Source organism: Pelophylax lessonae (assembly GCF_965119305.1).
Source record: "Pelophylax lessonae genome assembly, chromosome: 4".
In the NCBI taxonomy this organism is placed as follows: Eukaryota; Metazoa; Chordata; class Amphibia; order Anura; family Ranidae; genus Pelophylax; species Pelophylax lessonae.
Window position 1 is genome coordinate 478303195 of NC_138771.1, and position 25132 is coordinate 478328326.

The 25132-nt window shown below is 42.6% G+C and overlaps 1 protein-coding gene across 5 annotated transcripts in view; it reads right to left on the minus strand.

The window, feature by feature from the left end:
• The window catches only part of CALD1 (caldesmon 1), a 295859-nt gene that overhangs the window by 75777 nt on the left and 194950 nt on the right, over positions 1-25132 (minus strand). Inside the window, exon 1 of one of the 5 annotated variants that reach the window (XM_082254259.1) lies at positions 22734-22980. The exons of the other annotated variants lie outside the window; for them this stretch is intronic. Coding sequence (XP_082110385.1) covers positions 22734-22780 — 47 coding nt within the window. The 5' untranslated portion in view covers positions 22781-22980. Of the gene's footprint in view, positions 1-22733; positions 22981-25132 lie in introns of those variants that run through there. 5 annotated transcript variants of the gene reach the window in all.

Sequence of the window (25132 nt, forward strand, 5' to 3'; positions counted from 1 at the left end):
AAGTGTATCTACAATGTATAAAATGCAGAGATGTATAGTAACCAAGTAGAAGTACTTCACTACTGTACTTAAGTACCGAAAGGCGGTATCTGTACTTTCCTAGAGAACAATTTTTTTTACTTCACTACATTTTTTCAATGACTTCAATACTTCTACTCCGATATTTTTTTTTTGTGCTGCATAGTTACAATTATAAAAATTACCACTGCCAGAACAGTAGATGGCAGGTTTCATGAAGCTAAAAACATGTGTATTATCAGCGCATACGAAAATAAATGCTACTGTATGTATAAATAAAAGCTGCATTTGAAATAATAAAAAACAATATGATGTTCAAACTTTTGACTTCTTTCTTTAATAACTACACAACACAGTACTTGTACTTTTACTTTCAGTACTTGAGTAGCAATTTATTTTTCAAAACTACTGGTACTTTTACTTTCAGTACTTGAGTAGCAAAATTAAAAAAAAAACTACTTGCAATACTTAAGTACAAAAAATGTTGAATACTTTAGTACTTCTACTCAAGTCACTTTTTGATCGAGCACTTCCACTTCTACTCAAGTCACTTTTTGATCGAGCACTTGTACTTTTACTCAAGTATGGGTTTCGAGTACTTTATACAACTCTGATAAAATGTTTGTGCCCTTGTTCTGGTTCACTACTCAATTTGTCCTAGTGTCCAGTGTCTCCAGAAATGAAAGTGATGGTAAAATCCAAATTTGTAAGTTGTCACAAATAGAGGAATAAAGTAGAAATCTTCTAATGATGGCACTAGTTCCTGTGACAAGTGTCTAAAGGTGGCCAGAGATGGATCGAAATTCAGCAGGGACTAGACAAATTTTGATCCACGTGTGGCCACTGCCACTCAACAGAAGTCAATCTATCAAATGATTTCTATTGAATGGAGCTGCTGGAAAAAAACATCTTGATACTTTTGAGAGATTTCCTCTCACATCCTGTTGTAAGTTAATAAGATAGGAAGTAAATGGAAATCTATTTAGTGGGACACAGATAGCAAACCACCACCCCCCTTCCCCAACTCTAGTCAAAGGTAAAAAAAAAACTTTATTTTTTATGCTTTAACCGCTAAATCAGACTTTCTCATCCAGGGTTCATTAGAACCTTGGATCCCTCGAAAGATTTCGAATGGGTTCCTTGAGTAGTGGACAATGAAAAATTGATCTCCCACACACAATGACTACCAATATAAGGGGGTAGTTTCCTTTTTATTGCAAAGGGTCTCTTTTACATTGCTCACCAGAGCAAGGGGGCTTTTTTCACCAAAGTGTAAGGACATTTCTCCACCAACCACCCATGTAAGGAGGCATTACTGCACTGGCAACCAATGTAAAAATATTTTTCTCCACTGACCACTAAGTAAGAGGCACTTATCCACTGACAAATAAGGTAAGTTGACAAATTTAGCATTTTGTGTCTTTTTTGGTCATAATTATTCATTTACTTTCATGATTATTATGTGTGTATAGAGCAAGGGGTTTTTGTAAAATAATCAGCACTGGGTGTCATAAATTCTAGGTAATCCAAATGCTGTATTCTTTTATGTAAAACTTAACAGCTTACGGATTATGCTGGTTTACCATGAAATATAGGTAGACTCATTTTTAGCAGGGGTTACCTGAGACTTGAAAATTATATCAATGGTTTATCCAAGCTACAAAGGCTGCTCTAACTTACTGAAATTGGTATTTGTGTAAGGTCAGTATATAGACAAAGTACTGGTGGAAAAAACACTCCTGGGTTAAAACAAAAAATATATATGTATATATATACGTAAAGAAATCTTTTTTTTTTTTTTAACAGAGTAGGGGAAGGTTAGACCATGTGTCTAGTTTGTTGCCGTCTTTGTTCCCACTGGGGAGATTCCCCTACCCCAAGTGTCATCGACCCATCAATCGAGATCTACCCATTGACTGTGGGCAAGTCACAGGTAGACCTTGAGCCTTCCTTGGAAATCCCAGAACCTGGACAGGAGGGGTGGCGGGAGCAGCAATTACTGGAACTGATCCCCTCAATTTTCCTCCTGCCGCCACTGAAAGTCACTTCTCCTTCTCTCGCTCCTGCCAGCATTCAGTGGGTGCAGGAGGAAAATACAGGGGATTGATTCCAGTAAATGCTGCCCCTCCTTCCCTGTTTCTCTTCTTTCTGCTGCCCGAGCCCCTGTGTGCTCCCCTGTTCCCACCGCCCTTGCCCCCCACAGAACTGTCTGCTTCCCTCCTCTCCATTCCTGCTGGCTACCTTGGGGGGGGGGGGGGGCTGGTATTCAGAATGGAGAGCATGTGAAGGGTCGGTAAATATGTAATTTACCCACCCTTTCCTTTTTTGAATGAACACAGTATACTGATCACTCACTGTGTTGATTCATAACTCAAGCATGGTAAGCTGTGTTTACTATGCTGCAGTTTGTAAATGAACAGGAAGCTGCTCAGCACAGAGCACTTCCCATTCATTTAATGTCCAGTGCAGCTGAGGCTGCAGAGAAGGGTCTGAGGAATCTCTGCCCTCAGTCTCTTTCTTTGTCCCTTAAGTAAGACATCAGGGGGCTATTTAAATGCCTGATATTACACCAAAACCCCCCAACGGGACTTCTAAAAAAATTTGTAAAATAACATTTTAAAAAATTATGAAAAATAGAATAAAAATAAAAAACGACTGAAGCTGTTGTCTTCAGTTTTTGTAGCATTTATCCTGACTGGTCAGAGAGCGCTGCAAGACTATAGAAACTCAACAGCTTGCAGCAGGGTTGCTGAGATAAACAGAACCTAAAACTGATATTTCTCTAACCTGGCATCTGTTACCAACAAAGTCATCTGTTATCATATTACTAAGGTTTTTATTTTTTTTAGAAAAACATCACATGAATCAATAAAACTGTGTACTTTAAAGTTTATGTAAACTATATCACTGAACATTGTTTTATTTGCTTCCTTATGGTCTGTTAAACATACAAATGAAAGCATTTTATTACAGCTATTCAATATAATTGCATTAAAAAAAGTCGATCTTTTAGAAATGTATAGCTGTCTTGTGCTCACCTCACACGTTAGAGTAATTAGTCCTCCTTGTTCTTATCCTGGACAAAAGAATGATTAGCCTTTAAGTTGTAGAAAGTGGGCGTGGCTGAGTAGTTTAGCAAAAAGACACCTAGAAGGGCTGACACCACTCAGTCCACAAATAGCTGTATGTTGTCGGGCCACAACAGGACTTTAGATCTGACTGTATTTTTTGGCAGGTCAACAAGTATTTTTTTGTATTTACAGGGCCTTTAAAGCAATAAAAGTTAGGGAAATGTGCAGTAGTGCAGAATGTAGCACACTTTTTTTTTCTTTTGCCTTGACATACACTTATAATAAAACTGCCCTTTCCCTTTAAAGTGCATCAAAACAGTGTCGTGCCTTATTAATCTAACACTCACTAAAATAGCTTTTTAGTATGTTGATACTTAAATTGATATACAATTCAAAAAACAATTAGTATTCACTGCTTCAGAAATCCACCAGAATCAATGCTTAACGCAGCTGATTGTTGGGACGCACAGTCAGTTTCAGCCTGGGCCAGGGGAAACATTTCATTTGAAAAACTTGGAACAAGGTGACGCTTGTAAAATCATCTTTTTAAAAATGTCTTTTTTAAATAGCCCATAAACCCGTCAACATTGTTACGACAGCTAGCCAAACTGAGGGTGAACCTGGCAAGGCCCACTGCATCCTTTTCAATCAGCAAGAGCAAAGGAGACACAGCCAGCATTTTATTATTTTTTTTGACATTCCGTCACCAAAACATCTAAAATTATTCCCTTATTAGGACAATGATTGTGCAATAAAAAATCCCTCCACAGGCATTACACTATGACGATAACCATATGTTGGAAGAAAAGGGTAGTAAGATTTAAAAAAGAGAGCAAAAGGTCATGAACAAAATGTGACATGCAATAGTGGGCTCTGACTTTACACGATTTTGTTTTACAGCTTAAAGTGTTTATTTTGTTAAATTTATATAGTGCAAAAAATATCCTACAGCCCCTTATACAGAGAACTATTCATATCAGACACTGCCCCAGAAGACCCCTATTATAGTAGTATTATTATATAGTATACTCCAACTACAGAAATATTGGAAATATTGGAGAGTACTGTAGTAGTAGTACATAATATAATACAATACAGTAGTAGATCATGTAGTATATATATATATATATATATATATAAATCTACTTACACACAGTATCTCACAGAAGTGAGTACACCCCTCACATTTTTGTAAATATTATATTATATCTTTTCATGTGACAGCACTGAAGAAATGACACTTAGCTACAATGTAAAGTAGTGAGTGTACAGCTTGTTTAACAGTGTAAATGTACTGTCCCCTCAAAATAACTCAACACTCAGCCATTAATGTCTAAACCGCTGGCAACAAAAGTCAGTTCACTTCTAAGTGAAAATGTCCAAATTGGGCCCAATTAGCCATTTTCCCTCCCCGATGTCATGTGACTCGTTAGTGTTAGAAGGTCTCAGGTGTGAATGGGGAGAAGGTGTGTTAAATTTGGTGTTATCGCTCTCACTCTCTCATACTGGTCACTGGAAGTTCAACATGGGACCTCATGGCAAAGAACTCTAGCTGTCAGACTTTTTAGGTGCCTCTTAGCTACAGTTACAGTGGATCTGAAAAAAAAAAGAATTGTTTCTCTACATAAAGATGGCCTAGGCAAAAGAGGATTGCCAAGACCCTGTAACTGAGCTGCAAGACCATACAGGGGTTTAACAGGACAGGTTCCACTCAGAACAGGCCTCGCCATGGTTAACCATTAAAGTTGAGTGCATGTGATCAGCGTCATAACCAGAGGTTGTCTTTGGGAAATAGACGTATGAGTGCTGCCAACATTGCTGCAGAGGTTGAAGGGGGGGGGGGGGGGGGGGGTTAGCCTGTCAGTGCTCAGACCATAAGCCGCACACTGCATCAAATTGGTCTGCATGGCTGTTATCCCAGAAGAAAGCCTCTTCTAAAGTTGATGCACAAGAAAGCCAGCAAACAGTTTGCTGAAGTCAAGCAGACTAAGGACATGGATTACTGGAACCACGTGCTGTGGTCTGATGAGACCAAGATAAACATATTTAGTTCAGATGGTGTCAAGCATGTGTGGCGGCAACAAGGGGAGGAGTACAAAGACAAGTGTGTCTTGCCTACAGTTAGGCATGGTGGTGGGAGTGCCATGGTCTGGGGCTGCAGGAGTGCTGCCGGCACTGGGGAGCTACAGTTCATTGAGGGGACCATGAATACCAACATGTACTGTGACATACTGGAGCAGATCATGATCCCCTCCCTTTGGAGACTGGGCCGCAGGGCAGTATTCAAACATGATAGCAACCGCAAACACACCTCCAAGACGACCACTGCCTTGCTAAAGAAGCTGAGGGTAAAGCAGATGAACTGGCCAAGCATGTCTCCAGACCTAAACCCTATTGAGCATCTGTGGGGCATCCTCAAACAGAAGGTGGAGGCGCGCAAGGTCTCTAACATCCACCAGTTTTGTGATGTCATCAGGGAGGAGTGGAAGAGGACTGATGAAGCTCTGATGAACTCCATGCCAAAGAGGGTTAAGGCAGTACTGGAAAATAATGGTGGCCACACAAAATATTGACACTTTGGGGTGTACTCACTTTTGTTGCTAGTGGAGTTTAGACATTAATGGCTGTGTGTTGAGTTATTTTGAGGGGACAAAATACTACACTGTTATACAAGTTGTACACTCACTACTTTACATTGTAGCAAAGTGTCATTTCTTCATTGTTGTCACATGAAAAGATATAATAAAATATTTACAAAAATGTGAGGGGTGTACTCACTTTTGTGAGATACTGTATCTATCTATCTATCTATCTATCTATCTATCTATCTATCTATCTATCTATCTATCTATCTATCTATCTATCTATCTATCTATCTATCTATCTATCTATCTATCTATCTATCTATCTATCTATCTATCTATCTATCTATCTATCTATCTATCTATCTATCTATCTATCTATCTATCTATCTATCTATCTATCTATCTATCTATCTATCTATCTACACACACATACATACTGTACATACACGCACTCACACAAGTTAAAGTTCAGTAGTACCATTATGCTCACGTGGGGATTGGGGCATGGCATTAGCATTAAGGAATGCAGCTGATAGAGTATCAGCTGTCAGACTTTTTAGGTGCCTCTTAGCTACAGTTTCTGCTCCAAACTCAGTAAACCTAATTAAACCTAATTATTTCAAAAGTAAAAGCGAAAATAGGTAAATAAAAGCAAATTGTATTCCTGACTGCAAACTTGAAATTATCTGTCATGTGACTAATGTCTTCTAACATCGGCCTCCCAAGATCCCCTGATAGAGATAAGAAGACCAGTGCCATAGCATAGGTCATGTGACAGTGCAAGGCAACTATGCCATAGCTGATGCAAAATTAATGTTTTTCAGACATTCACAAGATATTAAAATGACTGTTCATTCTTCCTCTGGGCCTTTATAGAACAATAGATGGATTCAGACAATGGCCATGGAAGTCTACATGATCCAATCAATGCTATCCTCCCCTCCCTAATCAGATCATGGCTTGGATTGAGAACCTCTGGATCATTGCCATCTGAACACGTGTGGCAGGATCTATTGCAAAACTTGCTGGCACTCCAAGTGGCTGAACCACAGCCAGACCAATGAACATTTCATTACCCAAACACAAAGCGTGTCAGCCATATAACTGATTTGCCTCTTAGGCTAGAAGATTGTTATCAAATACAAAGTAGAAAAAATGACAGGATATAGTACATAAATGAGCCAACGATGACCATTGTTCTTACAACACTGAAACCTCTAGGGGCACAACTTCTGGATATCTAAGAAGAACACCGCAGATCAGCTTAGCTGAAACTCCTCTAATCCTAAAGTGTATCCTGTATACCCAAATCTTTTTTCTACGTTTTGGATAGAGTGGGTGAGAAACAGTACTTCTGTCCGGTTCTACTGCCATTGGAGGCTACCATGGGAAAATTCTGTCACTTCCTATCTGCAAAAAAAGATGTCCCCAAGACAGTAGGTAATGGGAAAACTCTCTAAAAGCAACATAGACAGAAGGAAAAAAAATTACATTAAAGAATTCCAGGTATGACATTTTTTACATTTTTATGCTAGTCCAGCTTGGGCCAATGTAACCATGTATATACTGTACCTGTGAGATCTCTTTAGAAGCTAGAAATCATTGTAGTAGACACCACAAATCCAGTGATCTCATCTAGCTTCTGGGTGCTGTGCTAGGTGGCAGCCCTGCTATATCCTGAACAGGAGACTTGGCACAGGTACCAGTCAGAAAATGCTTTGCATTTTCCAAATTAATGCAAACCATTTTTTGATTAGATGAGATGTAGAACATGATTCCTTTCTAACTCGCCCAATCAGATAACACTTTGCATTTAATTAGAAAATGCAAAATGGCCTCTGAATGGCACCCATGCCAAGCAGCTGGCCTCCTGTGTTCATAATACAGCAGGGCAGCCGCTTGGCACAGAACCTTTAAGCGAATAGAGATCACTGGAGTATCAGTGTCTACTACAATATTTTCTGCTTCCAGAGAAATCCTACAGGTTCAGTATATATATGGTTGCATAGGTCAAAGCTGGACCAGAGTAACTATGTAAAAAATGTCATACCGCGAATACGAAAAGCACTGGTAACCTTTATTGTTGTCTGTTTCCCTATTGCACATTTCCCCCCATATCGTGTGTGGTAAAAGGTTGTCCCCAGAGCAGAAAGTGAAGAAAAATGGAGCAAGAGATAACAGGTAAACCGACAGAAGTTCTAACCTTTTCCTGTTCTATCCAAAACATAAGCCCCTTCACACTGACGTCACCAGTTCAGTTAAGTTTTTTCGAAGAAAAAATGGATTTCGTTTACATCAATTTGCACATACATTTTTCAGTTTAGTTCACCGGCCGTGTGAAAGGGGGCCTAAACAAAAATAGTTTATTGCCTAAAAATGGACATAAACGAAATATGTGTGTGTAAACGAGGGGCATCTTGCAACATTTTCAACAGATCTGGACATTACCTGTCAATGTACTGCAGGAGAGTGGCCGATTTAGGCAAAGGACGTACCCATAAGTCGCTACCTACTTTCGGGTTAAGCATGCGCGCCCCGTCCGGTTCCTGCTGTAAAAGTACACAGCGGGAGCCTATCAGCAAGTCTTAGGCCAATCGTGGCTGGGACCTGCTGATCGGCTGTGTGCAATCACAGCCCAGAGCCCTGTGTTGGTAAACAACACAGGGCTCTGTACAGAGGGAGCAATCTGTCAGTTTCTTATCCCTGCAAAGCAGGGATGAAAAACTCAGAGATCTTTAGTAAACAGCAGCACAGTGACACATGTTACACATAGTTGGGCATGCATTTAACCCCTTGATCACTGTAGATGTTAACCCCTTCCCAGCCAGTGTCATTAGTACAGTCACATTGTATAGTAATATCACTGATCACTGTATTATTGTCACTGGTGACATCAGTGGCAGTTGGTCAGTTCCCCCCAGCATCAAGTAGTGTTATATTGGCTGCCACTGCACTATTGCAGTCCTGTTATAAGTCACTGATCACCGCCATTAGTAGTAGAAAAAGAAAACTTAAATTCCAGTATATATACCATAGTGTCTAGGCGCTCTAACTTTCACGTAAACCCTATTAAAAACATGTAGCAGAACACATTTTGGCCAAAATGTATGTAGTACCCTCCTAGGTAGGTGCTAGAAGAGAGAATATAGTTTTTGGATCTTTTAGCTTACCAGAGAGGTTGCCAGGTAAATGTATATTGCTCTCTGCCTACCAGAGAGCAGAATCTGCTAATGAGGTCTGCTCATGGTGCTCAGGTGCAGCTCAGTTTGTCTGAATTGTTTCACACTGGTCCAATAGGGAGGCATATTGGACAGTGGGAGGAAACCTGACAAATGAGTGCACAGGCATTTAGTACAGCCCTGGTAATTGGCAGCGGAAAGTACATTGGCGCATGCTGGGATACTGCAAAAATGCCAAGAGAGGGCTTTTGGCTGAAGAGCGAGGTCTGCCCCTCCCCTGTAGAAGCTGTCATGCGGCCTCTGGTGGTTGACCTGAGGGCCGGAGAGTCAGAGAGGAGCTGAACCCAGAGGTCCTGCAGAGCTGACTGGAAGAGAGACAGTGGAAAGAATCTGATTCTGTCTACAGGGAGTAAAGATCTATGTTGTGGAGCCTGTCCTGAGAGGGCCACCCCTTCAGCTAGGAAACTGAGTGGACACGTGTCAGTCAGGGGGATGCTAGGGAATATCCTGAAGATAATGTAGTTGCTTCAAGTCTGCTGCTACAGTGAGCAAGAAGACCTAATTCTTCAATAAAAGTGGCAGTATAGTAAAAGCAATGTGTCTGCTTCCACAAAGAACCTGGTGAGGCCAAGTGAAAGTTGTCCCTATTTTCTGTGAATAGTTCAAGTTGAAGTATCCCACTATATCCTTCTCCCATCCAAGTTCCACAATGAATATAAAACCAAAACCCCTGCACTGTTTATTGAGTAACGAGCAACTGGGAGTAAGGGTGGATCAGTAAACTGTCCCTAAGTAACTGTCTGCAGGTAATCAGAGGAGGCTTGAGAAGTCATCGCACAGCAAGCCCATTGGGGACAGTGCTACATTTATGAAGAAATTTGATGTTTTAAACATTTTCATTAAATATTAGAAAGTAAAAAATATTGGGGTTTTTTTTCAAAATTTTCAGTCTAATTTAATTTATATTGCAAAAAAAAAAAAAACTCAGTGGTGATCAAATACCACCAAAAGAAAGCTCTATTTGTGTGAAGCTTAAATTCCGTTTGGGTACAGCATTGCATGATCATGCAGTTACCAGTTAAAATAGCACAGTGCCGAATAGCAAAAAATGGCCTGGTCATGAAGGGGGTAGAATCTTCTTCAGCTTAAGTAGTTAAAAAACAGCCCGAACAGACATGGATATAGGCGGATATAAATGGATGATCATCCATTTACATCTGCCCACCTACAGACATACATTGTGGTTCAGTCTAGATCCATGTTAAAAACTGACAGATGAATCTAGACTAAACACCCATGTGAAAGAGGCCTAAAAAAAAAAAACAGTTTGGAGTCTAAATACACTTTAAATGGCTAACAAAGAAAACCAGGCTCTGTTAGTGGAGTACTGAGGCAGGGTGCTGTGATGTTTTCAGAAAGGTCAACCCACCAACCATGATCTGCCTGCATTGCACAGAGAAGCACAGAGATCAAGTGATGAGATCACCAGGTCTAAAACAAAAAATAATGAATTCTAAAATGTTTTATTTAAAAATGTCATTGGCATGTAGATGGTGGTGGTGGGGTAAAAATGAACCATGGAAGGCAGAACATAAGTAGATTAAACTTCAGCTGCATATTGTTATTTGTGCTCTGCTTTTTCAAAACGTTAAAAGAAAATAGTCATTAAGATTCTTCTGTGATCTTTTATGATTAAATCCGCAGCCACATCGCCATAGACATCAGCGTTTGGCAGGTAAATGAAGACATGTTGGTATCTGTGTAAGAGTCCCACGCTAACAGCTACACAGATATATCCTCTCGGCTTTCTGCTTAAAGAATACTGAAAAAGAAACACACGTTAAAGCTGAACTCCTTGTAATCAGCAAAATACACATGTAGCGCCCCCCCCAGGTAGGTGCTAGAGTGAGTGTATATAGTTTTTTGGTTTCTTTGCCTAACAAAGAGACAGTAGGTATATGCATAGTATATGCTTTCTGCTTAAGAAAGGCTGTGATTGTTTAGTAGAGTCTGCTCAGTGTGCTCTGGTGCTGCTCAAGCTGTCTTAAAGTTTTACACTGGTCTAGTATCTTTGGAATGTGCTGGAGAGTGGGTGGAAACCTTGTAGCTGAGAGCATGAATATCCATACAGCCCTAGCCAATTGAAAGGGGAGATGCCTCTAAACATGCTAGGTGACTGTATTTATATTTGATGAGCACATGGGCTCTGCGTCTTCTTCTACAGAGAGAAGTCCAGGTTGGGAGGGGGCCTGCTGCCCCTCCTCACAACAGGCTGCCATGCGGCCTTGGGTGGGCGACCTGAGAGCCTGAAGCATTGAAGCTGAAACCCAAGGTTTTTCTGAGAGCTGACTGAGGGAGGATGTCCATGGATCCTGTCTGGTATCATGGAGGAAGGTACCTGTTGCCAGGGCCTTGTGAGTACAGACCCCCTAAAGGGATCCTAGAGGCTGGTGCTGCTAAATCCCCCGCTGGGTGCTAAAAGCCAGTTTCCGGGTGTAAGCTAAAAGGGGACACCGACTGGTGTCTTGAAAAAGTAAGGTCCATTAAATTCTTCCCACTATAAAGGGACTTTGCTTTATTCGGTACAGTCTGCTACACAGCCTTACTGAGAACTGTCCTCGCTTGTAAATAGTTAATTTGGAGTATACTACTAAATCCCTTCTCCTATCCAAGTTCTCCAAATAAAACAAAAAAACACTAGACTGGCCATTGGAGATAGCGAGCGTAAAAGTGTGTGCACCTGGCTGTGTGAAACCATCATTTTCCAGCACTGCCTTAACTCTCTTGGGCATGAAGTTCACCAGAGCTTCACAGGTTGCCACTGGAGTCCTCTTCCACTCCTCCATGCAGCCCCAGACCATGACGCTCCCACCACCATGCTTAACTGTTGGTAAGACACACTTGTCTTTGTACTCCTCACCTGGTGGCCGCCACACATGCTTGAACCATCTGAACCAAATAAGTTTATCTTGGCCTCATCAGACCACAAGACATGGTTCCAGTAATCCATGTCCTTAGTCTGCTTGTCTTCAGTAAACCCTTTGCGGGCTTTCTTGTACATCATCTTTAGAAGAGGCTTCTTTTTGGGACGACAGCCAATTTGATGCAGTGTGCGGCAAAGTGTAATTTCTTCAGTGTTATCACATGAAAAGATATAATAAAATATTTGCAAAAATGTGAGTGGTGTACTCCCTTTTGTCTGATACTGTACATGTATTTAAAGAGACCCTGTCACCCTCTGAGTTAACATCCTCCCAATCAACCCCTCCTCCCCCCCTCCCGGTACATGAGGGGAGGAGTTTTGTTTTGTTTATATTTACCTTTTTTTAATGAAAAACATGCAGCCCCCTTAGCCCCCCGTGCTCACGCACTCACCTAGGCGAATGACGTGGACAGTGTTCGCTAAGCACAGATATCCCAGGAGGCAAAGACCTTCATTTAGAAACAAGGAAGAGGGCATAGCTAGCTCTGTATCATCGGGAGGCACAGTAGCTGAACCCAGAAGAGCCAGTGGGCTTCTTGATGACAACACAAGCAAAGTGGGACTGAGCGGGGGCAGAAGACAGAGCGGGACAATGCTGGACCCTCTGGGTCGGAAATGTGCACAACACATGCAAGCGTTAAAAAAAGCTATCAATAAATGGAGTATTGCATGCTGTCAGGGGCCGACTGAGCGGTCGGGCACTTCAGACGTGGTCCAAGGGCCTGGCTGGGAAGGGGACCCGCCGCCCAGTACAGCATTAATTCACCTAATGTTGTCTCAGAGATGGAAGGGGGAAGGAAGGGAGGGGTCGGCAGCCGGCACTATGGAAGGGGGAGGAGGGGAGGGGGCCAACACTGCTTCCGTAGGAGGAGGGGTCCAATGCTGGGTTTCCATGGTGTCTTCAGTGAGAGGGGGCACGTCGGCGTCACGTACTGAGTGAGGTTGCGTTGATCTCACGATGTCCACAGCACAGGTAGGTAATGATTTTTCTAAGTAGATGGTAACGGTCTAAGAATGATGGTACAGTACAGGTTTTGTTCAATGCAAGCCCAACTAAATACCAGATCCACTGACACCCCTGCCAATATGTGATCCCCCTCAAATACACCCAACATATTTTACCTAAAAATTAGCTAATATGCTGTGTGTCTGTGCACACTAAAATAAACTAACTTTAGCACATTTTTTTTCCAGGGTCTTTGCCTTCAGAAAGTATATACTGTATGGGGGTTTAAATAATCTTCAGGCCTAAAATGTGCATTTTAGCATTTGTGCAAAAACTAGAAAAATTGCTCTGGTAGCAAGTTGGTACTATTTGTACAAAGGTCCACTTAAGGGAAGAAGTATTTACTTCGGTACCCATTGTTCTCTGTTTTCTCCACACATTTACTATTAATGACTTTCTGTACTGACAAAACTTGCAGCCATCTGACACAGAATTCCCAGCCCATGACCTTCAAACCCTTTGAGAATCCACAGCATTCACCTGATGGGGCTCCCTTCCCGGCATGCACCATTCCTGAAACCTCAGGAGGCTTAAAGGCAAAATAAATAAACAGATACAACAAAACGCCATTGTTATCCCTCCCCACCGCCACTTTCATAATTACATCTTTTTTTTTCTTTTCCTATAAAATGGTTTCGCTGCAGACTTTCTTCTCTGCTAAATCAGTCTGACATGTTTGGCTGGTGATGTCATGCAGACGTTTTATGGGAATTACATTTCCCATTGTAGAATACACACCATCAGATCTGTTAAGAATGCTTTTAGAGGTGGGCTGTTCTGTTTATTATTCTCACTATAACCTTCAGATTTCTTTTAAAGGGAAGCTTTGCGGCCATTTTAGTTCTAATTAAACAATCTACCTGAAAGAAACTTTAGGTCTGTCATATCTGCACAAACTTTTTTCTTAAAGTGAAATGAAAGGTTAATTTCTTCAAAATTTTCAAAATACTCTGTGCAATGGTTTTGAACAGTGCAGCTCCGATCCACTTATTTTCAGGTCCCCTGCCGGCACTCCTGGCTTCTCCCCCTTGACCAATGTCCCCAATAGCAAGCCGCTTGCTATGGGGGCATTGGTGTGTGCTTGCTCCTATATTTAGCTGTGGCTCGGCCCCCCCTCCCCCAATCTCTCCTCAATGGCTTACTGGCTGTAATTGACAGCAATGGGAGCCAATAGCTCCTGCTGCTGTCTCAGCCAATGAGGAGAGAGAGACCCTGGACAGGTGAGGCTCCCGTGCACATCGCTGGTTCGAGAGGGAGCTTAGGTGAGTATTGGAGGGGCTGTGGGGGGAGCAACACAAGGAAGGATTCAAAAATTCGGCCTACATCAGTGGGAACCAGATGGTTTTCCATCCATGTATGGGCAGGCTGTTTGTACTGAAGTCGTACCTAGCAGACATCGGACCATTGGAGCCATGGTACGTATCTCAGACTTTAGTTCTGCTTTAATACACAGATAAAATACATATTTGAGAGTTGTTTTTCCTGCCAAACAGATATGTATTTCTGGCCAACCATTCCTGAGATTTACACAGACCAGTCACAAACTACCTGATTTTTCTTTTGCTGCACCTAACTTAGGCAGAGCATAGATAGTGTGATTTCCTTTCCATGGGTTGCAGAAAAAAAAAAAATGGGGGGGGGGGGGGTCCGCGGGGAGCCTTTCCTGATATGCTGAAACTCCAAAATGCTGGTTGTACCCAGGTCAATCTATGGATGGACTTGACTACATTCAGCCTGCCCATAGACGGTTCGAATCTCAACCAGTCCCAGCTGAACCAGCAGAGATTAGAACCATCTATGGCTGGCTTAACACTTACAGGTCTCCTCCACACCCCCACCCTTTTATTGGGCATTAAAAGGTGAATCAGCAGCCAGATGAGCTCATCTTTATGTCAATATACTTTATCCTCCTGTTAGCATGTTTCTTTGACTGCAGCACATCAAATTGGCTCCTTGTGTTGCTTCCCCCTCCCTTTCTTTGAGCACTGCTGTACAAGGACTGCATAAGGCTGATACCAAGTCAGAATCAAGTACATGCACTGCTTGCATTTTGACATACAGTATATTTGAATGTATTATTGATTACAGAACTGCATGTAGAGTTCAGATTACCTTTGACTTGTACGAGGGGAGAAGCATATCTGATGCAAACAAAAGCTGGACAGAGATGGAGCACATTACATGCAACTTACCCCTTTGTTTGCCTAGTCAACAAGGAGTTCAAGCTCTTAGGATAGAACCATGACTTGTAGCCTTGCTAAATTTCAAGGATCAAGCAAAAGATCATCCTTACCCTTGCTTCACAATGTAGCAAGTAATAAACCTGGAACATGCACATATCCAGTAAAGTCTGGCCTCCAAACCTGCATATTTGTTTCAGGTCAGAATCCAATGTGTAGTGAAGCAAGGATGGGGTTGGCACAACCACAAACCAGCAAGAAGTAACTGTTCTTCTATTTGTAATGCTATTACGCTCTATTGGTGCTCCTCTAAGCAGTAGGTTTTCTTAGCGCTGCTGAAAATGAAAAAGATTTGAAAACACTAAAGCGAACCTTCCTTATTTAATTAATGGATTAGGTGCAGTGTGAAGCTTCTCCAAAATTCCACAGTCTTATCTGGTGAACTTTCAGAGCACACCAGTGCCAACAGCCATCCTGACAGCGAGGAGCTTAGTAAAAAACAGCTTCCAAAAGCACATGCTGAAGAAATTAGAACAAGGCTTGAGATGAAATGCTGCTGAAATTGTAATAGATAAAATTGTATTTCATGAGCATCAAAGATAGCTGAAGCGTTTGCTTAGGGGACGTTTACAAATGGGATAAACAGGAGGGCTGATTTGTTTGGTGTGATCACTTCCTGGTGCTTGGAGCGGGCCCGTTATCTATTTAACAAGCAGATTTTTCACAGCTGTGTCAGTTTAACCATTAATAATGTTTTTTTACTAGCAAACCCAGGCTCATTCATTGGCTAGGTAAAAGGAAGAACAGTAAGGAAAGAATGCTTGAATGTTTACAAGAATTTTTCCTAATTATGCCCTTTAGTTTTATAGTGTTTCTCAATGCCTAATGCATTGTATCTGAAAAGTCCTCTTGTTTCATCCCAGAGTCAGCAGAGCCTCGACACACACCACCGCATCCCAGCTTAGCACAACAGAATTCCTGGAAATGCCTCTGACTAAGCAGCATAATGTACCTAGGAATAATAATGTCCCTCATCCTAAAGACAGTGGTGCCTCTGCAAGCATCACAGGCTACCACCCTATCTCAGAGTCACAAGTGCCTTTACAAGCATTATGGGTCTCTACTCCATTTTAGAGTCTGCAGTGTTTATTGCAAGCATCATGATCTACTGCCCCTTCCAAGAGAAGGCAGTGCTTCTGTAAGCATCTTGAGCCACCTACCTATTCCAGAAACAGCAGTGTTTCTGCAAGCATCATGGGCCACTGGCCCATCCCAGAGTCATCAGTGCCTCTTCAAGTTTCATGAGCAACTGGCCCATCCTAGACTCAGCAGTATCTCTGCAAGCATCACAGGTTAGGACTGGCTCCATTTCAAAATCAGCAGTGCTGCTTCAGGCACCATAAGCCACTGGCCCATCCCAGAGTCAGCAGTGCCCCTTCAAGCATCATATGTCACTGGCCCATCCCAGAGTCAGCAGTGTCTCTACAAGCATCATGAGCCACTGGCCAATCCCAGAGACATCATTGCCTCTTCAAGCATCATGAGCCACTGGCTGTCAGAGTGCCAGGAAAACAGACTACATGGGGAAGCAAGTAAAATGAAGCAGTTCATTGGAGCAAACAACAATAAAACGCACAGCAAGAGTGAGAAAGTGAGAGCAGGGACAAGCCAGGGTCAAGTCTAGAAGCAGGTAGTTATCGAAGCCGGGGTCGTAGTCTACTGATGCGGGGTTGTCTGCCGATGCGGAGTCGTCTGCCAATGTGAGGTCGAGAGCCAGAAAAGTCGTCAGCCAAGCCAGATCATACACAGAGGAACACGAAGGGACTGCTAGCACCTTGGAGCACAAACGCAAGGGCAAGGACTGCAACCCATCAGATGATAGATATAGTCAGGTGCTCAGCATGCTACACCCAGCCAGGAGGTAAGTGATGATGCAATCAGAGTTTATAAGAGGCAGTAGCCTGCACATGTCCAAGATGGCTGCCAACAGGAGGGCAAGGTAAGACCTTGACAGTACCCTCTTCTCAACAGCCCCTCCTCCACGGAGCAAAAAACTGTTTCTGAGGAAAGTGAGCATAGAAAGCGTGTAGAAGTGCGGGAGCATGAACATCACTGGAGGGAACCCAGGCGCGCTCCTCAGGACCGTAACCCTTCCAGTGCACCAGGTACTGAACCTGACCTAGGAACAGACGATAATCCAAATTGCTGCTAACCTCATACTGCTCATGATTGCCCACAGGAATGGGATGAGGGCAAGGAAGTGAATAATTATAGCGATTGCAAACCAGTAGCTTCAAAAGTGACACATGAAAGACATTGGAGATATGCATGCTAGGGGGAAGACCAAGGGCATAGGCCACCGGGTTCAACTTACGGTTCAACTTACGGAGGATGTGAAAAGGCCCAACAAAACGGGGTGCCAGTTTTGGAGTGGGCACCCTGAGGTTGAGATTATGGGTCAACAACCACAACCTTTCCACAACCGGGTACGAAGGAGCAGATAAACGTCTATGGTCTGCTGTGCAGAGACCCATAAAGACTCTTCAATCTGCACCCAAGAGAAACAGAAGGTGTAAAGATGATCCTCCACAGCCTGGATGTACTGTGCCCGAGAACCACTCGGGCAACACAGTGGGTTGGAACCCATAATTGGCCATGAATGGAGACATTCCAGAAGACAAGTTGATGGCAGAGTTCCTGGCAAACTCCGCCCAGGGTAGCAGATCAACCCAGTTGTCCTGATGGTCAGAGGTATAGCAGTGGAGAAATTGCTCCAGAACTTGGTTGGAACGCTCAGTGGCAACATTGGACTGTGGATTGGAGAACAGGTCGACAACCATGAGGATAACCGTGTAACCTCGAGACGTGGGAAGTTCCACAATAAAATCCATGGCCAGGTGAGACCAGGTGTCTCCACTCTTTGAGAGCCAGGATAATGGCCAAGAGCTCTCTTTCTCCATGTCTCCAATCTCGTAATTGCATTCTGAAGACAGTTTCTTGGAGTAGAACCCACAAGGAAGTAAGGGTCCATCAGGTGTCCAATGCTGAGACAGGAGGGCGCCTACTCCTGTCTCAGACGCATCCACCTCTAGGACAAAGGACAAACCAGGATTGGGATGGGACAGAATGTGAGCCAAAGCAAAAGCAGACTTGAGGACCTTGAAAGCTTGGATGGCAGGAGGCATCCAATTTTGGTAATCGCTGCCCTTCTTGGTCAGATCTGAGATAGGTTTGGCCGAAGAGGAATGGTTCCTGATAAATTTCTGATAGTAGTTGGCAAACCCAAGGAAACACTGAATGGAACAGAGACCACTGCGGTGAGGCCATTGTAGAACAGCCATGGAGAACATTTCAGCAGAAATTATGTAGCCCAAGAAGGCAACCTGAGACAGGTGGAATTCACAGAAAAGCCCATTCTCGTGTAACCGTTGCAGCACCTGTCTGACATCCAGGTAGTGTGATTCAGTGGAGTCCGAGTAAATCAAGATGTTGTCCAAATAGACTACCACGCATTGATGCAACATATCACAAAATACATCATTGATGAACTCCTGGAAGACAGAGGCTGCATTGCACAAGCCAAAGGGCATCACCAGAGATTCGTAATGACCGGTTCTGGTATTAAACGCGGTCTTCCAATCGGCGCCCTCCTTGATTCTTACGAGGTTATACCAGGCCCATAGGTCAAGCTTGGTAAAGACTGTTGTTCAGTAATCAATGGAATTGTGTATGCATTCTTGACTGTGATGCGATTGAGGCCCCTATAATCAATGCAAGGTCTCAACTCACCCCCCTTTTTCTTTCGGAAAGAAAAAACCGGCACCAGCTGGAGAAGTAGACTTACGAATGTGCCCCCGGTCAAGTGCATCCGCAACATACTCCTCCATGGCCTTATTTATGCCTAGCGCTTATGTACATTCAGATGAATTTACACAGATTTAGGTATTTTTTTTCAGCCAAAAAGCTCCTCTTTTGAATGCACAAGTGTTTTTTTCTGCATCTCAACGCACCAGCCTCTAAACTCCTGTAAAGGCTATGTGTACCATGACACATAGACTAACATGGAGAAAAAAAAAATAAAGAAATTTCAAATGCCTGTAAAATAGGCAATTTTGAGCTCAACTCTGCATGAGGCCTAAAAAATTTTCAACAGGTGGGGACAAGGAATGTGTAATTTTTCATTTTGCTCAAATTTAAAGAGATATATTGTCACTTCACCGCAGCAGTGAGGTAGTTAACTTCTCTTTCAGAGAGACTGATCTGAGGTCATTCTACCAGGCAGTGCCTCATTATCCTATTATTATCAGATTACTGGCATAAACAGAAACATTCACTCTGCATAATCAGACACAGTCACTTTCACAATACGTTTTTCACACCACAATGTTACAATTAAAGCCCTAACTCCAGGAATACCATGACTGTACATAGCTTGTTTGCACCAAGCTGGCCCAAATGAACAATCTGTTTTACTAGTCGATGAAGTAGTTGTCAGTAGGGTTGCCACCTCATCCCTTTAAACCAGGGCACATATTAATCACACAGGTTCTGAGGCTAAAATAATGCACATCAGGCACTAATTGAGTTGAATTACCACTTTAATCAGCCACAGGACCTGTGTAATTAATGTGGTCAACCCGTATGATAGGGGCCTAAAAGCTATGCATGTCATGCACAATTTCTGAGCTAGTTCAGCCATAATGTAATATAATCATAGAACTAAAGTAAGTGATCCAAATGAAATGGTCCCAATACGGAGGTGCAGTCTGAATTGCAATGTGTATTGTACACAAAGTATTTATATGCAGTATAAGTGGAGGCTGCATAGAAGTGCTACAGCCATTCTTCACTGTGATAAGTTTGATACAATTTACACTAGAAGGTTCTTTTACTTATCCATTGTAGTCTGTATGACAGGGTTTTGACTTGGATAAGATACATATATACAGTATACCATTTTGTCGGGAAGTAAATAATTGCATGATAGAATTCCTAAGTAGAGACTATATAGAATTATTCAGCTCATGAGCGTTTTGGCGTTACGGTTGCTCCATGGTCACTTCCATAGGTCAGTTGTATGCATTCTGCATGATACATGAATAGCTCCTTTTTGAACAGACTGAACCCTATAGCTAATCTGTGGCCCCCTCTTCATGTATAGTTTTTGGTGTATACTTCTGTACTGATTATGTGTTGAGAGGTTTTTAGTGTTTTTATCAACATCTGTTGATCTTCTATGCCAAGAAAATAATGGCGCATTGGTTTAATATTATTCTAAGTCTAGGTATACAGTGGGTACGGAAAGTATTCAGACCCCCTTAAATTTTTCACTCTTTGTTATATTGCAGCCATTTGCTAAAATCATTTAAGTTCATTCTTCTTCCTCATGAATGTACACATAGCACCCCATACTGACAGAAAAACACAGAATTGTTGACATTGTTGCAGATTTATTAAAAAAGAAAAACTGAAATATCACATGGTCCTAAGTATTCAGACCCTTTGCTGTGACACTCATATATTTAACTCAGGTGCTTTCCATTTCTTCTGATCATCCTTGAGATGGTTCTACACCTTCATTTGAGTCCAGCTGTGTTTGATTATACTGATTGGACTTGATTAGGAAAGCCACACACCTGTCTATACAAGACCTTCCAGATCACAATGCATGTCAGAGCAAATGAGAATCATGAGGTCAAAGGAACTGCCTGAAGAGCTCAGATACAGAATTGTGGCAAGGCACAGATCTGGCCAAGGTTACAAAAAGATTTCTGCTGCACTTAAGGTTCCTAAGAGCACAGTGGCCTCCATAATCCTCAAATGGAAGACGTTTGGGACGACCAGAACCCTTCCTAGAGCTGGCCCTCCGGCCAAACTGAGCTATCGGGGGAGAAGAGCCTTGGTGAGAGAGGTAAAGAAGAACCCAAAGATCACTGTGGCTGAGCTCCAGAGATGCAGTCAGGAGATGGGAGAAAGTTGTAGAAAGTCAACCATCACTGCAGCCCTCCACCAGTCGGGGCTTTATGGCAGAGTGGCCCGACGGAAGCCTCTCCTCAGTGTAAGACACATGAAAGCCCGCATGGAGTTTGCTAAAAAAACACCTGAAGGACTCCAAGATGGTGAGAAATAAGATTCTCTGGTCTGATGAGACCAAAATAGAACTTTTTGGCCTTAATTCTAAGCGGTATGTGTGGAGAAAACCAGGCACTGCTCATCACCTGTCCAATACAGTCCCAACAGTGAAGCATGGTGGTGGCAGCATCATGCTGTGGGGGTGTTTTTCAGCTGCAGGGACAGGACGACTGGTTGCAATCGAGGGAAAGATGAATGCGGCCAAGTACAGGGATATCCTGGACAAAAACCTTCTCCAGAGTGCTCTGGACCTCAGACTGGGCCGAAGGTTTACCTTCCAACAAGACAATGACCCTAAGCACACAGCTAAAATAAGGAAGGAGTGGCTTCACAACAACTCCGTGACTGTTCTTGAATGGCCCAGCCAGAGCCCTGACTTAAACCCAATTGAGCATCTCTGGAGAGACCTAAAAATGGCTGTCCACCAACGTTTACCATCCAACCTGACAGAACTGGAGAGGATCTGCAAGGAGGAATGGCAGAGGATCCCCAAATCCAGGTGTGAAAGACTTGTTGCATCTTTCCCAAAAAGACTCCTGGCTGTATTAGATCAAATGGGGGCTTCTACTAAATACTGAGCAAAGGGTCTGAATACTTAGGACCATGTGATATTTCAGTTTTTCTTTTTTAATAAATCTGCAACAATGTCAACAATTCTGTGTTTTCTGTCAGTATGGGGTGCTATGTGTACATTCATGAGGAAGAAGAATGAACTTAAATGATTTTAGCAAATGGCTGCAATATAACAAAGAGTGAAAAATTTAAGGGGGTCTGAATACTTTCCGTACCCACTGTATATACCCATTTCTAAATATCTCCAGCTAGAGGGATTTGAATTGTCTGCAAGCAATTAAAGTACTTGATTTGTTTATTTATTTTTTGCAATTTTTTAAGTTAGTGACAGGGTCTCTTTAAAGAGCTCTTACCACCTTTGCTATTGGACACTGCCAGGTGTGTCAAATAGCGTGCCCCCCCCCCCAATGGACACCGTGGTTCCTTCCACAGGCCGCTACATCACAACAGAACATAGCAATCATGTAGCAGCCAACACGAGGAACCACAGCTCCCAGGGGGGACTAGGTGGGGTTGTGCAATATGCGCAGCGTCGGAGCTCTTTTAAAACAGTAAAGATTTCAGTCGCTGTCTCCCGGTAAGGATGTGTATTTTTTTAACGCCTTCCAATGATTTAATTTTTTTACTGTATCAAAAAGGTCAAGAGAAACACTTCTGAACGTTTAATAGCACGTTTATCCTTTCCAATTTACACGCCACACTTTATAGAAAAAAGAGGGACTGTCTGTGCACAAGAGGGCAAGCTGGATACTGGGAAGAAGTTGTCATTGATGCACAATGCATTCCCTATACTGTCCCTCCTAACAGAGCTGTGCAAACTGCTGGCGCTATATAAATCCTGTATTATAATAATAATAATAATGCATGCACACCGCACACCCAACACACAATCTGCATGCTCCAGCTATGCTCTACAGCTCACTACCTCAGCCTCCTACATCCCTGGATCAAGAAACAAAGGCCAGGTTACAGCCAGAACAGTTGCAACAAAAAGTTAATAACTCACTTGGACAGAGCGGAGAGGCTGTGCCTGTTGTAGGATCTGCTCAGCATGTCTGCCTGTGGAGAAAGTCATCCAAAGCCAGCAAGATGGAATGAGACAGTGCAAATGTCATAGTCCTGTCCAGAGCTGAGACTGCCAGATGCTCTTTGCACCTAGGCAGCAGAGAATGCCTTTGCCATGCCCATCAGTCCATGACGACAGCCTTGACTCTGCTGCCTGCCAAGCTGACCCACCACTTTTCATCACATGACTCCAAGAGAGTGTTTGCTGCTCTCCCCTCTACCGTAATCACTGTAGTAGAGCTTCTTTGTTCTTTGTCTTCAAAATCCATATACATTCCACCCCCCCCCCCCCCCTTCTCCCCTTGATAAAACAGGAATGTGAACACCAAGCTTACATCAGCAAGGAGAAATGACTCCAGATATTTTAGGTTTTGCTATTAGGAAACCAGGAATTTTTTTTAAGAAGAAATGACTTTAGTCCAACTCATTGATTCAATGCTATTTTATAATCAAAGAACGGTATTGTGCATGGTCAGCGAACAAGTATTTTGTTACATTTATTAGGGCTTATTCACACTATGTCTGTTCAGCTGCATTGATCTGCGTTGATTCACTAAGGCTGAACGCAGGGACACAGAAAAATCTGTTGTTTTCTAAGTGCCCTGTTCACACCATACAGATGTGTTACAGTACACTGCATAAAAACGCAGCATGTACAGTGCCTTGAAAAAGTATTCATACTCCTTAAAACTTTCCCCATTTTGTCATGTTACAACCACATTTTCTCATGTTATAACCAAATACGTAAATGTATTTTATTGGGATTTTATGTGGTAGACCAACACAAAGTGGCACATAATTGTGAAGTGGAATAAAATGATAAGTGGTTATCAAAATGTTTTACAAATAAATATCTGAAAAGTGTGGCATGCATTTTTATTCAGCCCCCTTACTCTGATACCCCTAACCAGGGCAGCCATCAGGGGGGGACAGCCCATACACATGTAGGGGGCCCATGCGTTCCGAGGGGCCCAGCCAGCAAGGCCCCAACCAACGAGACCAAGTTGTTGCTGTTGTAGTAAGTAGCAATTGCTAAAGCATGGAGGCTGCAGAGTAAGCTGATGCAGCTGAAGGGATGTCTCTTTGCTGGATTGCACTGTCTCTTTGCTGAATATATGAGGCTGTCTTTTTACTGGATTGGGATGTCTCTTTGATGGATTGGATTCATTTTCATTTATTAAGTTATAAGAGTGTTAAAAAAGAAGTGGTTGCACTGAAGGACTCGGTGGGATGGTCCGTGGGCGGACTTGGTGGGACGGCAAGAGGGTTGCCCTGCGGAATGTTGGTGGTCAGGCCCAGAGGGGCCCAGGCCTAAAGCTGTGTAAGGGGCCCCAAAATTTCTGATGGCTGCCCTGCCCCTAACTAAAATCTAGTGGAACCAATTGTTTTCAGAAGTCACCTAATTAGTAAATATAGTCTACTTATGTGTAATTTAATCTCAGTATAAATACAGCTGTTCTGTGAAACCCTCAGAGGTTTGTTAGAGAACCTTAGAGAACAAACAGCATCATGAAGGCCAAGGAACACACCAGCCAGGTCAGGGATAAAGTTGTAGAGAAGTTTAAAGCAGAGTTGGGTCATAAAAAAATATCACAAGCTTTGAATGTCTCAAGGAGCACTGTTCAATCCATCATCCGAAAATAAGAGTAAAGAGTATGGTACAACTGCAAAGTGCAAACCTACCAAGACATGACCGTCCACCTAAACTGACAGGCCGGGTACAGTGCCATCTTAAGAGCATTATAGGCCCCCGGGCAATGCTGTGCACTGGGGCCCCGCCTACACAATCACCCACGAGAACAAAAATGCAAATTATCGCTAAGGCTATATTTATTGATAAACATTAAATTAATAAAAAATAAATAATTTTAAAAAAGGCTATAAAAATGTAATAAATTAATAAATAATAAATAATTTTAAAAAAAAGGCTAAAGAAATGTATAAATAATTTTTTAAAAAATGAAAAAAATAAAATGCACTGATATCCTTAATAATTTGGGCATCAATTGTATACAAAATGAAAGTGACATGCAGATCTTTTGGCTTTCTGAAAATACAAAGACAATATAAATTGCTGCACATAAAAAAATAAGTACTTACTCTTTCTGTCTTTCTAAAGCGGTGGGCGGGGGAACAAACAGGTCTGGGGGCCCCTTTTACATAACATGTTCAAATTGGGGGAAATTACCAACCTGCGTGGGGCCCCAGGGCAAGTGGGGCCCCTGGGCAACTGCCCAGCATGCCCATTCAGAAAGATGGCCCTGGCCGGGTATGGAGAGCAATAATCAGAGAAGCAGCCAAGAGGCCCATGGTAACTCTGGAGGAGCTGCAGAGATCCAC